Source organism: Rhipicephalus sanguineus, chromosome 11 (assembly GCF_013339695.2).
Source record: "Rhipicephalus sanguineus isolate Rsan-2018 chromosome 11, BIME_Rsan_1.4, whole genome shotgun sequence".
Lineage (NCBI taxonomy): Eukaryota > Metazoa > Arthropoda > Arachnida > Ixodida > Ixodidae > Rhipicephalus > Rhipicephalus sanguineus.
Genome location: NC_051186.1, coordinates 31,832,931 through 31,848,728, shown reverse-complemented (window position 1 = coordinate 31,848,728; position 15,798 = coordinate 31,832,931). Strand labels below are relative to the sequence as shown.

Below are 15,798 nucleotides of genomic sequence, written 5' to 3'. Positions count from 1 at the left end.
GTACTCCTGACCTGCCCAGCGAGCAGAACGCCAGCACGCGCATGTTGGCGCTTCTTTCTGCCGCTAGGGGCCTTTTCGTCGCGGCTTTGGCGCTGCTAGTTACCCCAACCACGCAGCACCTCCGCGGTCGTCCGCTCGCGCTGAGTCGAGATGCTTGCGTGGCCATGCACTCTGTAAAACGAAGGAAAAAAACGAGAAAACGGGCGCTTATTGAGTAAAATCAGCAATAACAGTACACTGTAGTTCGTAGTGACGCGAGTGCGTGAGAAAAGTATCAAGGCAGTTTTTTTCTGAAACGTGAGGCTACTCATAATTGGTTGTTTATCATGGACATGCAAAAACGTCGTTACATCAATATAAAATTATACGTACGTGCTGTACAACTAACGTGATGAACTCGTATATTTGATTTTGCTCAGTAACGTTTCTAGGATGTGTCTACCGACAGGTAGGGTCATTGTTCATTTCCGTAATTGCACAACAATTAAAATGTGATTACCGATGGTCCAAATGTTCACGAGTGTTGGGGCAGTTGATTATTTTGTAAAGAGACTGTGAAATGTTGGCTGAAGTGCCGTGTAATCATTCTTACCATTAGAGGCGTTTCAGTAATTAAAAATACGACCAAACGTATAAGTTCTACGAAGAAGCAACCTGAAACAAATCACTCGTACAGCGCGCATTGTTGTGCACCCACGCATCCGCCAAAGCTCAGGTGGGGTTACTCGAGCGCCCCCTTAGCGGCGAAGTCTGGAACGAGAGCTGGCGCAGGCAGCTTCGTAGTACGCCGCTAGCTGGGCAGGTCAGGAGTACAGTAGGTCGTGGGTAAAAGTTGGCTGAAAATATTTTCACGTCCGCGTTTGTTGTCAAAATGGCTACCCCCATGCAAGGTTTGCCTGCCGGGGGCTCCGTCCCTCCAGGCGGACCTCCCAATCCATCTATGCCGCCTCAACATCCAAATCAACCTCAGGCAGGTCATTCCTCGCAAGGGCAAACGTCCACAACCGAGGTCAAGTTCGACAACGTGGCCAAAGTGAAGGCTCTTGTGTGGTCCCTGAAAGACGCACTTTCGGTAAGCCATCCTCGGTTGTCACGTATGTTTACATGGCTCATGTTACTGTCACTGATCGTTACGGTGTTATAGGTGTTCTGCCATACAGAAAGGCAGTCACAGTACAACTAATAGACCATATTGCAATAAATATGGTAAGTAATATAACTTGAGTGTTTTCCGAGCAGTCTCATTAAAACAGCGAAGCCAAGTTGTCTTTACATCGTAAGCACCAGTTTTCACAGGCACCAGTGTACCAGTTAAATGCCATTACTTGTGTCTGTGCTGGAAGCTTTCGTGCAGTGCTTGTTGGTTTTGCAGCTCGTCCATAAGAAGCAGCATCATTTGTCCAAAAATGATACTTCTCTGCGTTACAAGCTACTTGTCGTCGTATAAATTTCCATGAGTTATTTTTTTGTTCTTCTCATATATGGTGGTCTAGCTATTGTATGATATGCCTCACCGTTTGCCAACATTCTACTGACCTCCGTTTATATATTGTTAAAGCCCCCCCCCCCCCCCCAACAGTTGTTGCTTCGAGACCCCTGATTGATTTATTTAGCTCGACTCTGTATTTTATTTTATCAAAATAAACAAAGATTGATTGATTTGTCGAGCCGCTATCGTGGCTTTCATTCCCACATCCTTCATTTGGAATGGAAATAATCTATCGATTGATTAATGTTCCTCTGTTGCATTATTGCAGAACCTGGTGAGGGTGGCAGCTACGAACATATATCATACAGCTGCAGTGGACAATGGAGTGTGAGTATGTGCCTCCAGTTCGTTTATGGTACATTGGCAGCTTGTTTTTCTTTTTCAGTACAATGCAGACCGTGTATATCTTGTGTAGCACTAGTGGTAGGCAAGATATGCCATACAGTTAGAATGGTTCATTCTAAAAGACAGGGCAAGCAAACACAGACACAAGAAAGAAGTTGGCATTTGTGGTGTCTTGACTTCTCTTTTGTGTCCGTATTTGCACAGCCCGTCTTTTAGAATGAATACTTACCAATTAGCTCAGCTCTCTGTTATTCTTAGTTTGAATGGTGTTGCATACAGAAAGAGAGGAAAACAATTCAATGCTGAGTATATTGTTAACAAGAGTGTCAAAGATGCAATATTCAGCTTACATGCAAAAACATGCAAACCCAATATAAAGTGGAAGTAGAACTGACATTCTATAATAAATTTCTTAATGTGAGTTAAGTTTTAAGTTTCTGAGTGCACATAGTGTGTGTCTGCTTAATCTTTTTTGTGTATTATTGCCCGGCAGGCGAGCGAACACATCAGACGAGTCGACGCCTCCGCGACTGGACAAGGCTCTCGAAGATTTCTTCTCGATTTGCAACCAGATCGAGCTGAATCTTGTACGTATTCTCAGTCATGCTCAAGCATTTAATGACACCTGTCGTGTGACTTTTGAAGTGAAATACGGTGAAATAATTTCTTTTGCCATAGAGAAGGATCCGCCGATCGTTCGGATTGAGAATATTGTACCATGCATTTCCTCCATTCATTGATACAGCTCAAACATTTGCAGCAACATCGGTAACATTACAGCAGCATGCTACCCGATGCTGTACTTACACTTTCACAAATACTCGATAATTTGCGGTGTGTTTAAGATAAATGTGTTGCGAGTATTTCGTTATTTTCTATTGTATAAGTTGTATAACTTATGTTGTATTAATACTGATGCTGGCAAACTACTACTCCTGCTACTCCAGCAAGGTAAAGGCCTTTGTCAGGAGGATTACACCCTCCTTTTGCCTTGACTTGCAGGCAAACCTTGTATTTGTCCTGCCCAAATAAATAAATTACCCAAGCATCTTGTGACCCGCCATGATTGTCTAGTGGTTATGGTGATCGATCGCAGACTCGAAGGTTGTGGGATCGAATCCCAGCTGTGGTGGCCACGTTTCGGTGGAAGCGAAGTGCTAGAGGTCCATGTACTTAGATTTACGTGCAAGAGCACCAGGTAGTCGAAATTCCAGAGCCTTCCACCACGGTGTCGCTCATAATTATATTATGGTTTTGGGACATGAAACCGTAACAATTATTATTTTTATTGCCGCTTAAAATTAGTAATTTGACACGTTTGGAAGCAATTTATAATTTGCAGTGTATTTAAAGTGTGTTATATGAGTATATTGATATTTTCTGTTCTATTAGATGGATAACTTATGTTGGTTTTAGTTGATACTGGCAAACTGCTACTTCTGCTGCTCCAGTGAAGTAAAGGCCTTCGTCAGCAGCATAGGTCGCCAAACTCATTCATGAGTCAACTCATTCAGTTTCGAATCGAGCGCTGAGTCTGGGCGAGTAATATTTTGGCAAGTTTGAGTCCAAGCGAGCCCGCTTGAGGAAAATTTTGGTGAGTCCGACTCCAAGTGAGCTCTAAGAGGAAAATATATTTCTTAAGCGAGTCTGAGAGAGCTTGACATTTTTTTGCTCACTTATGGCCAGGAGGATCACGCCCTTGTTTTGTCTTGCAGGAAAACCTTGTATTTGTTTTGCCCAAATAAATAAATTACCCAATTCATCATCAGCCTGTCTACGTCCACTGCAGGGCAAAGGCCTCTCCCATGTTCCGCCAATCAACCCGGTCCTGTGCTTTCTGCTGCCACGTTATCCCTACAAACTTCTTAATCTCATCTACCCACCTAATTTTCTGTCTCCCCCTGACGCATTTGCCATCTCTTGGAATCCAATCAGTTACGCTTAATGACCACCAGTTATCCTGCCGACGTGCTACGTGCTCGGCACATACCCATTTCTTCTTCTGGATTTCAACTATGGATCAGATCTGGAGATGGAGCAGATCTGGAGACAGGAGTGTAATCGTTCGTTTCGTCCGACGTGAGAAAAGAAACGCTATCTTAACCAAAGCAAGGAAGCAAAGGCCATCTGCCAAAGATATGGGTTTCCAGTCAAATCAGCCCATATACGTGAATGAGAACTTGACCAAACATTCAAGGCAGCTGCTCGGTTCAGCAATTGCTAAGAAGCGAGAGACAAACTGGAAGTTTGTGTGGACAAACGGTGGCAAGATCTTTGCGCGCAAAACGGAGACGTCTGAGATTCTCAGAATTGTTGAGCCTGCGGATGTAGCAAAAATGACAATGTAGCCTATCTAATCAGGTCTTATTTTGTACTGACTAGACTTCATAATGGATCCTGACAGTAGCGAGTACTACGACATGAGCGGGTTCAACAAACTGGTTAATCAAAGCTCACATACTTTCAATGTCCTCCATTTAAACGCTCGAAGTATCAGGAACAAAAAAGAAAATCTTGACGTGTTTCTCGATTCTTTGGCAATAAAGTTTGACCTTCTAACATTTTCAGAAACTTGGTTAACACCAAATAATGTACCGCCAAGATTTGTGGGTTATACTTACAGTGGCTTGGTACGTTCTTCCGGTCATGGCGGTGGCATCGCATTATACGTCATAGAACAACTCAAGCATGAAATAATTGATGAGCTTTCGCACATTTCACCGTTCATTGAATGCCTTGTCGTCAAGGTTATGAATGTAATTGTTGTCGTGGTTTATCGGCCACCAACGGGTAAACAGCAAGAATTCTGTGACTATTTCGATACTCTCTTACAAAAGCTAAACTCAATGTGCATGCCCTTTTTAATTATCGGTGACATCAACATTAACATGTTAAGTGATTCTCCCAGCTCTAAACAACTCCAGTCAATTTTAAATTCGTACGCATGCGCGAACACGATAACAAAGCCTAGCCGCATATCGGAAAAGTCTTCGACGCTACTTGATGTCAGTATCACAAATCTTTCAAACAGGAAATGTATTTCAGGGTTGCTGTCATACGATGTAAGTGATCACCTGCCTATTTTTTCTCTCTTATCAGTATCCTCAAAACAAAATAAAAAGCAGGTCACGGAACAGTACCGCAGAATAAACAATATTGCATTAGACCGTTTCCGAGCTGAAGTTGCCTCGACGAATTGGGACATAGTATACGCAGAAAGGGATACAAATCGGGCTTTTAATCTTTTTCTTAAAAAGCTGAAAAACATATATGACCGCGCCTTTCCTATAACGAAAATGCCCTCCAAAAAGAAGATACGCAAGCCATGGATTAACAACGCATTATATGACAGAATACAAGAAAAAAACAAGAAGTACCACGCTTTTGTTAAATCTCGCGATTTATCACTTCTTGAAGAGTATAAAAAGTACCGAAACAAGCTAAATGCTGACATCAAGCGAGCCAGGATATCTTATTACCAATATACATTTGAAAGAATTTATGATAATCCCAGAAAAATCTGGAATGAAGTAAATAATTTAACCGAGCGTAATAAAAAAGGTGGTGGTGTTATCCCTGCTTTTGCAGACAATAAGACAGATGTCGAAGCACTATCAGCCATGAATGAATATTTTGTTAACGCTGGCGAATACATAGATACATCTTGTTGTGCAACAGATCCGCCTGTAGCAGATAGAAAGCATCTACCACACTCACTCTTTCTTACCCCTGTCACTCCTTGTGAAGTTGAAAGATTAATTAGTAAAATACGAGACAATGTTGCTGCAGGTGTTGACTAAATAAGAGCCAGCCCTATAAAGTATGTAGCATCACTAATTTCTCACCCTCTTTCATATATCATGAACACAATGTTAGAAACCGGCATTTTTCCTTCAGATCTAAAGGTAGCCCGCGTTTGCCCTATCCACAAAGGAGGGGCTAAGAATGTACTATCGAACTACCGTCCGATATCTGTTTTACCGGTACTGTCTAAAATTTTTGAAGGAGTCATACACACCAGACTTGAGCGTTTTTTCTCAAAGCACCAGATAATCAATCAATCACAGTATGGGTTCCAAAAATGTAGGTCTACGGAATTGGCGTTATTACATACCAAAGATGAGATACTAAAGAACATGGAAGACAGATCGTACACCATAGGTCTTTTCATTGATTTGAAGAAGGCTTTTGATACAGTAAAACATGACATTCTAATATCCAAGTTGCATGATTATGGTGTAAGGGGCGTGGCAGCTAAACTAATTAAAAGTTATCTCTCCGAAAGAAAACAGTACGTAAAGATAGGTAACATTGTTTCTCCAGTGAAAACTGTAAAAAATGGTGTTCCGCAGGGTTCAATCCTAGGACCATTACTATTTATAACTTATATTAATGATCTGTGTGACATTCCACGTTCCCCAAAATTAATTATCTACGCAGATGATACTAACGTATTTTTTACAGGTAGATCACTCATGCACCTTGAAGCTGAGGCAAATAACTATTTAGTCCAATTGGAAACTTGGCTTCATCAAAATAAGCTCATGCTTAATATACGTAAGAGTAAGTACATCATATTCCAGCCCATCAATAAGCCTTACAAGGACGGCATCAACATCTTGTTCAAAAACCAGAGGCTGGAGCAGGTTAAATCAGAAAAGTTTCTCGGAGTGTGGTTCCAAGAAAATTTGTCCTGGAATACCCACGTCGATAGTCTCGCAGCCGAACTAAGCAAGACTGTTGGGTGCATATTCAAACTAAACCCACTTATACCGCTTTGGCTTAGAAAAAAGATATACTACGCTCTTTTTTACTCGCGTTTGAATTATAGCATCCTGGTATGGGGCACTACAAGTGAGAATAACTTAAATAAATTAGAAGTCTTACAGAAAAAAGTGCTCCGTCTATTTGAAGATTATTATGGCAACCCAAGGGAGATGTCTAGCAGTCCACTATTTATAAAACACGGCATACTCAAAGCAAGGCAGATCTACGAATACAAATTATTACTTTACATATATAAAAACAAGCTTCACAATATGACAGTACACGAGATCACAAACAAATACTCACTACGTAGGCAACGAATTCACGTTCCTGCTACCAGGACTGTGTATGGTAGAGCCCTAATTACATATCGAGCACCACTGTTGCTAAATCGCTCTGGTGAGCAATTAAACTTCAACATGTCATTAAAGGGACACTAAAGGCAAATATTAAGTCGACGTTGATTGTTGAAATAGCGGTCCAGAAACCTCGTAGCGCTGCTTTTGTGCCAAGGAAGTGCTTATTTTGAAATAAAATCACGTTTTTAGTGGTCCGCATCGCGTTAGCGCGCTTCAAATCTCCCGCCTGAAAATACGACTCTCATACGTCACAGCTGCCGTGCCCAACGTTGCCCGCTTTTACTGCGCGGCCGCCGACACTAGTAGCAGCCGAGCGGAAGTAGCGGGACCCACAGTAGCAACAACGGCGCTGCGGCAAAGACTTGCTCGGATGGGCGCATTCAAAGCCGTCACCAAGTTGCGGTTGGTCTCGTAATCCTCAGTACGAAAGTGCAGCGAGCACACACGCAGAGGTTTTGACTGTTTAGCACACTGGCGCAATGGCATGACACTAAGCCACTTCAAGCGTAAGGGTTCATTCCGCGGCACCCAGTGAAAAGACACACCGGTTTCCTTGCTGCAGCACTGGCGTTGTGCACCATTCGGGCTTCCGGCAATATCACACGCATGCGGCATTTTGTCGAACTTTCTGTCAGAGCGACTTTCACGAGCGCGCAAAACACGCACGGCAGTACGCGATCCCGAAACTACCACTGAGACGGGCAAGGCACAGTTCGGCGAAAACGGAACCTTTGAACCACGTGCGCCGTTCCCCATGGCAACGCCACGGAGGTTTTGTTTTCCATGAATCAAGCGGAAACGAACAAACAGCATTTTATTACGTCTTTTGATGCTCGGAATGTTCTTTTTTTACTGCTGCTAGTTTGATTACTAGTGTTTTATTGTAGGCCGACTTCCCTACGTCATCGGGATCACTTCGAAAATGTCCCACTCGTGGCGCTCATCATGTGGTACATTTAGCTTAATTTCTCGGTAAGTAGGGCACTGCTGTTGATAATATTGCCGTTTTAGAAGTTGTCATACATTGGGCTTTCACTGTGACATAAATTGTTATTTGCCTTTAGTGTCCCTTTAACTCAGTTCAAACGTCACATCAAGGATCTACTTGTGAATGAATTTCTGTAAATATTATGTCTCCTATGAATGACAGGCCAGATTCCTCCAACCTGTTTCTCACTTTTATGTACCATATGCATGTGTATGTAGATGTATATATTGTGAGACAACGTTCAGGCCGCAAGACTCTTCTTTATTGCCCTCGAGCCTGAGCCCCACTACTCAGACCCAAGTGGTGATGATGAGTATATACAGGTGAGAAGATGGCAAGTATGAAGAATGCTCACACTAACTCACACACTCACACAAGTGGTGGATTGTGCTGTCCGGTCCCTCAGTCCTCTGGCTCTACTGGTGCCCCTACGACTTCCGCTACAACACACCCCTGGAGCTCCGTTCAGGTCGCCGTTTGCACCAACAGACCTCAGCAATGTCGCAAGACGAGCGCTCCAACCCTGGCGCATCTACGACGCCTGCCCCAACGGGAATTCCTTCTTGTTTGGTCACCACACCCCAGAAGGATCCACCGGTGTTCGCTGGCCTTCGTGGGGACGATGTTGAAGACTGGCTGGAGCAGTATGAGCGCGTGAGTGCACTCAACCACTGGGACGACTCTGCCAAACTCACTCGCGTCGCCTTCTACCTTACGGGTGTAGCCAAGACTTGGTTTTTTAACCACGAGCTGGACTTCGTGGATTGGACCTCATTTAAACACCAGTTGCGGCAGATTTTCGCGAACCCTTCAATCCGCTCAGACATCGCCAAAAAGAAGTTAGCCGAGCGTGTTCAGCAAACCGGCGAGTCCTACGCTTCTTACATAGAAGATGTCCTCGCCCTTTGTCGCCGCGTGAACAACTCAATGACGGAGAATGACAGGGTCCGCCACCTGCTCAAAGGCATTGGGGCTGCGGCATTCAATGCCCTTGCGGTGCAGAACCCCACTACAGTCTCAGAAGTCGTCGCCACGTGTCAGCGCCTTGATGAACTCCATCTACTACGTCTGCAGCCTGACACAACTCATCTGAGCGCAACCAATGACAGCGAGCTACGCGCGTTGATTCGTTCCATCATACGTGAGGAGCTTCAAGCACAAGCTATGTCTTGCCCACTTGAGCTCCGTACGACGTCTTCTGGCAGCAGCCTCCGCAACATCGTCAGGGAAGAACTTGTTGCCATGACGTGTGCGGAAGTTCCCAGGCATGACCCTCTACCTACGCCAACTTACGCCCAGGTTGCAGCTTTCGCACCTCCTCAACAGACACAACCCCACGCGACCACAATGCACGGTTCGGTGAATGTTCTGTCACCACGAACGTCGCTTCCGCCTGCCAACGCCTGGCGCCCTCCTCGGCCAGTTTGCTATTATTGTGGAGTCCGTGGCCATATTTCCAGGTTTTGCCGACGCCGTCAACAGGACGAAAGACGGGGCTACGACTCCTATGAAAGAGACGAGTTTCGTGCGTCGGTACCGCAACATGGTCGCTCCTACCAAAGTTATGAACGTCGCTCACCATCTCCGCAGAGCCTCGACGGTGCCGGTGCTTCTCGTTTCCCCCGTCGCCGCTCTCCGTCACCGATGCGCCGCTCGTCTTCTCCCCTTCGACCAGCTAATTCGTCCCCGGTCCATCGCCCGGAAAACTAAATAGTGCAGCTTCGGGAGGGAAAGCTGCATCATTCGGGCTATGTGAAACTCCTCCGCAGCGGCCTTCAAATGTACTGTTGGTATGTGTTGAAGGTGTATGGACTCAGGCATTGGTAGACACGGGTGCAGCGCTTTCCGTCATTAGTATTGAACTGTGTTCACGCTTGCGAAAAGTAAAAACGCCGTATACTGGACCTCCCCTTCGGTGTGCCAATGAAGTTCTTGTTCAGCCCGTTGGTGTGTGCACAGCGCGAGTTTTCATCGATGGCATACTTCATCACATTCAGTTTCTCGTGCTGTCGTCATGTACCCACGAACTTATCTTAGGATGGGACTTTCTTTCTTCAGCGTCGGCCGTAATATCTTGTCATCAGCGAGTAGTTCATATGACGGACACGGAATTTTCATCTGATGACGATGCTCGAAAACTGCGTTTGGTCACGGCGGCCGATTGCTCCATTTCACCTGGCAATGAGAATGTTGTGACATTGACGTCTGATACCATCCTTAATGGTGACGTGTTTCTCGCTCCATGCGATCGCTGGATATCTGGTGGCATTGTAATTGCGCCTAGCTTGGTCAGGTTTCATGACAGCCGAGCGTTGGTCACAGCACGCAACACTACATCTCGGCCATTTCTTCTGTCCCAAGGTACCGTTGTGGCCTGCTTTGCTGACACTGAACCTCTTGCCCTGACGCCTCTTCACGCAGATCCACCACTCTCGCCTGCTGCTAATGATGATCATGCGACGACCACACCGTTAACTGCCACCATCAATCCTGATCTCCCTGCGGCGCAGAAGCAAGCTCTCTCCGCACTGCTTCGAAAACACAGTGCTTCCTTCGACGTCCACTCCAAGTTTCTGGGGCGTACTTCCGTCGCAGTGCACCGCATCGAAACCGAGGGCAATTCGATCGTACGCCGCCGACCATACCGCGTGTCTTCCGTAGAGCGCAAGATCATCGAGGACAACGTCACTGACATGCTGAAACGCGACATCATTCGGCCATCGTCCAGTTCTTGGTCGTCGCCTGTTGTCCTGGTCCGGAAGAAGGACGGCTCGGTACGATTTTGTGTCGATTATCGGGCACTTAATAAGATCACGCGCAAAGACGTATATCCGATGCCGCGAATTGATGATGCCCTCGACTCCCTCCAGGGCGCTGAATATTTCTCAAGTCTCGATCTCCGGTCAGGGTACTGGCAAATACCTATGCACGAAGCGGACAAGGACAAGACGGCCTTTGCAACGCCCGATGGCCTCTATGAGTTTAATGTAATGCCCTTCGGTTTATGCAACGCTCCGGCAACATTTGAGCGTATGATAGACACAGTTCTTCGTGGTCTTAAGTGGAAAACCTGCTTATGTTATCTGGATGACATTGTCATTTTTTCTTCCACTTTCCGTCAGCATCTTGAGCGGCTGGACGAAGTTTTGACGTGCATTTCTAACGCTGGGCTCCAACTTAATACTAAAAAATGTCATTTCGCCAGAAAGAACATCATAGTGTTGGGCCACCTTGTAAGTAAAGATGGCGTGCGACCGGATCCTGACAAAGTGACTGCGGTGACACGTTTTCCTCGCCCCGAAAATCACAAGCAATTACGCAGTTTTCTGGGCCTAGCGTCTTATTTTCGCCGCTTTATCCGCGACTTCGCGTCCATCGCGTCGCCACTACACAAGCTACTGACGTCGGGCACAGCCTTCACTTGGACGAACGATTGCGACACCGCTTTTGACACGCTCAAGGCGGCGCTGACATCTGACCCCGTCCTCTGTCACTTCGATGAGCATGCCCCTACTTGTCTCCACACCGACGCTAGCGGCCTTGGCATCGGTGCCGTCCTCCTACAGCGTGATGAAGCAGGTCGAGAGCGAGTTGTCGCCTACGCCAGCCGCGCACTCACGACTGCTGAACAAAACTACTCGATCACGGAACAGGAATGCTTGGCTGTAATTTGGGCCGTACAAAAATTCCGCCCATATCTTTACGGACGCCATTTTACCGTAATTACAGACCACCACGCTTTATGCTGGTTGTCATCGCTAAAGAATTTGTCCGGTCGCCTCGGCCGCTGGGTGCTCCGGCTTCAAGAGTACACATTTGACGTTCTGTATAAATCTGGGAAAAAACACCAAGATGCCGACGCCCTCTCTCGTTGCCCCCTCCCATTACCATCTTCTCTGAGCATGCCTCTTCATTGCTCGTCCCATGATGATGAGGCTACGCATCCGCTTACGTTGTCGGCACTAGCGGCTGCTGGCACTCTGTCTTCCAATCGCTACGCTCAGTTGGCCTCCTGTCAACAGCAAGATCCATACTGCCTTCGCATTGTTCAACGCCTCTGCGGAAAGTCTCCACCACCTAATGCCAGGTTGCGCCGACAACTCAGGCAATTCAAGCTTGAAAACGACGTGCTGCACCGATACGTTTACAATGATGATGGACACCGTTGGGTTCCCGTTCTTCCACGTTCGCTTCGTGCGCAGGTCCTTGAGGCCTTTCACGACGACCCATCTGCTGGCCACTTGGGATTCTGCAAAACATACAGCCGCCTTAGGAGCCGCTTCTTCTGGCCTGGCCTCTCCACTTCTGTTGCCAAGTACGTCTCTTCTTGCACCCTATGTCAACGGCGCAAGCGGCCGACTTTCGCTCCTGCTGGCTTGCTACAACCAATCCCATGTCCCGAGGAACCTTTTGCCATTGTTAGAATGGATCTAGTCGGACCTCTTCCTGTAACGTCTGCAGGATATCGCTGGATCGTGACAGCGGTTGACCATCTCACACGGTACGCAGAGACCGCTCCTCTGCGCTCTAGTTCTGCCTCTGACGTGGCCACCTTCTTTCTCGAAGCCATCGTCTTGCGTCATGGTGCGCCCCGCGTCCTACTAAGCGATCGCGGCAAGAGTTTTCTATCCACAGTTATACAAGAGATGCTTAAAACTTGTGGCACCGTTCACAAGACAACATCAGCATACCACCCTCAAACCAATGGCATCACAGAGCGATTCCACCGCACGCTAATTGATATGATATCTATGTATATCAGCCCAGCTCACGACAACTGGGACACGATATTGCCATTTGTGACGTTTGCTCACAATACCGCCGTCCAACGCACTACTGGGTATTCACCGTTCTACCTCGTTTATGGCCGTTCGGCGACATTCACCATTGACGCTGCATTCTTATGCACTCCAAGTGACAGTTCTACAACCCTAACCGAGCAGTTCGTTTCGCGGCTTCAAAAATGTCGGCAACTTGCTCAGCTCAGCACAGAAGCCAGTCAACACGATCGCAAACAGCGGTACGACAGCTCCCATCGTGACGTCTCTTTCCGTCCTGGCGACGAAGTGCTCCTTTGGACGCCTACTCGTGTTCCCGGGTTGTGTGAAAAGTTCCAGTCGCGATTCATTGGACCCTACATAATTAATGAACAAACATCCCCTGTAAACTATCGTGTCACCCCAGTTGAGGCTTCTTCCGACCGTCGCTGCCGTGGTTCAGAGATAGTCCACGTTTCCCGTCTGAAGCCCTTCGTTCGACGTCTCTACCCAGTCTAAGTCGCGGCCAGGCTGGCCGCTTCGGCGCACGGGGAAATTAGTGTGAGCATTCTTCATACTTGCCATCTTCTCACCTGTATATACTCATCATCACCACTTGGGTCTGAGTAGTGGGGCTCAGGCTCGAGGGCAATAAAGAAGAGTCTTGCGGCCTGAACGTTGTCTCACAATATATGTATGTATATATAGTGTGTGTATGTATGTAGACGGTGTGCATATGCATAAATGCGTGTATGTATATAGCATTGCCTTTATGTGCCTTTTGTATTTTCTTTTTTATATAAGATGAAAACAGCCACGATGTCTGAATTTCATATGCCTATGTAGCTTATGTTGCAAATTTTCATGCAAATGTGTTCTAGTTATTTTTTGCTGCTCCATACATGTTGACAATTGCTATATCATGTCGCACTGGTTGCTGGACGTTTAAATGTTGTACATTTCACGTAGCGAAGCCACGTCAGGCTGAATGGCCTTTAGCTTCACTTCGTTTTTCTGTATGTTTTCCAGAAATAAATTTGTTCATTCATTCATATCCTTAACCCCCGTTTGTTCCCTGACCCACCCTGCTCTTTTCCTGTCTCTTAAAGGGGTCATGAACCACTTTTCCAAGTAATGATCTAATGGCCTCAGTATCGGAGTGTACTGCCTCCCGAATCGATTGCCGCAAAAATTTCTCGAATCCGTCAAGAATCAGCGGAGTTACGGGGGTTTGGCGCACGCTCCCAGCGCTTTCTCTCTTTTCTCGTGCCGGCGAGCGCACTGGAAACTAGACAGGGAGGGATGGCATGGGGGAAAGAAGTTACGCCAGCGCGCGTCATGAAACGCGATCGCTCTCCCGCTGTGATTCGCTTGCGCGAGTGCGGCTACGGTGTACTGAGGAGTGCGGCGCCGGCAAGGGGCGGCACCCCGCGGCAAGAAGCGCATCTGATCCGAACGCCGCTCTCGATTTACGTCGGCTATCGGCCAATAAGCATGCTATGGGTCTTGCGACGTACAGCGGACCGACGCCCCGCCCACCGATGAGAGTGAGAACCGGCCTCTGTTTGAAAAGAGGGTGCCTGGGGAAACGGCAACTTCGCGCTCTGCTTGTGGCCATTACGCGGCGCGCACGACTGTAATATTTGGCAGAGCAGTTCATAGCCGTGTCAGCTTTCCGCAGGATGTGTTTTTGCAATCAGCCCAAGGGGTGCTTCATGACCCCTTTAAGGTTACACCTAGCATTTTTCTTTCCATCGCTCGCTGTGTCGTCCTCAGTTTAAGTTGAACCCTCTTTGTATGTCTCCAGGTTTCTGCTCCGTAGGTAAGTACCGGTAAGATGCAGCTGTTATATACCTTCCTCTTGAGGGATAGTGGTGCACCGAGTGTTGTGGTTTCAACTTATGCATGACCTCCCGTTCTGTGCTCCAGCGGACCATCCAGGAGTGTGCACTGCAGCTGCGAGACAGTCACCAGTACCTGCCCGTGCCCGTCGTGGCAACCAAGCCAGACCCGAGCAATCCACAGGACGGCACGCTCTCCTACAGTCAGTACATCAACACCATTCGTGCACAGGTCAGCTTTGCCAAGGCTGTTCAGGACGTTCTCAACGAAGGTGCCCGAAGAATCAACCAACCAGAATAGCCTGCCTTCGGGTGATTGCACATTCGCAGCATATACGTGTACTAGTTGTTTTTTGGTAGTACTAACTCTGTCCATAATAAACATTTCTCATTGTCATACATCAGATTTCGTTTATGCGCTTCATTGTTTTAGCTCATTTGCTGTTGCAATACAGTAGACTCTTGGCTAACGGAAATCTATGAAACGGAATTTCTGTTTAAATGGAACAACTCCCTCTAATACGATTGGTTTCGTACTTGAATTCTGCACCTTTGTTTATCTCTCAGTAAACGGAATTCTTGTTTAACGAAACATATTTTCCTGGTCCCTTCAGGCTCCACTTAACAAGAGTCTACTGTATTATTTGCCTTGTGTACTTATTACCATGACGAGAAACAAATATACCACTTGAGTTTTAGCTTTAGCAAGCAGAATAAAGAGTGCAAAATGACTCGGTTATTTTTTTTGGTTTCAACCATATAAAGAAATCAGACAGTGCAAGCCTGGAAAAGCGTTGGGAAAGTTACCTCTACTGTCAGAAATGTAGAAATAAAAATGTGCAGAACCAGCGTACACATTGGAGTTTATGTAAAAGAAAACGCTTTAGTGATGGATTTATTGAATCTGATATGCCAATGGTGCAATAGTGCTTGATTTTGTGCTATGCAGCATGCAATCTCGTGCACTGTTTGTTTGCGTTCAGTGAAGTCCACAAGTTTAATTTAATGCGTGTTAGAGTTGACATCTCTTGAAGTGCACTGGCTACGAAATTTTCATGAAATGTTGGGAAAAGAAAATTTCCTTTATTTTCTGTATTCACATGGTATGTAAAAGATGGGGCGATGAAGGGATATGATGAAACATTCAGAAGGCAAAATGGGTGTTGTACTTCGGTCATCTGAATGTGAGATTCTGCGAGCAGGAAATGTGTGAAGGGTCTCCTCTCTTGGCTGCACTAACGAAGGTTATCTG

At 46.5% G+C, this 15,798-nt stretch overlaps 1 protein-coding gene across 1 annotated transcript; it reads left to right on the top strand.

Annotated features, from left to right (window-relative positions):
* The first annotated feature begins 832 nt into the window (after positions 1–832).
* Positions 833–14,914, top strand: LOC119374486 (mediator of RNA polymerase II transcription subunit 29). Its single transcript, XM_037644593.2, has 4 exons — positions 833–1,072; positions 1,758–1,816; positions 2,328–2,421; positions 14,635–14,914. The coding sequence occupies exons 1-4, from the start codon at positions 872–874 to the stop codon at positions 14,845–14,847; spliced, it is 567 nt and encodes a 188-aa protein (XP_037500521.1). The 5' UTR covers positions 833–871; the 3' UTR covers positions 14,848–14,914.
* The last annotated feature ends 884 nt before the right edge of the window (positions 14,915–15,798 follow it).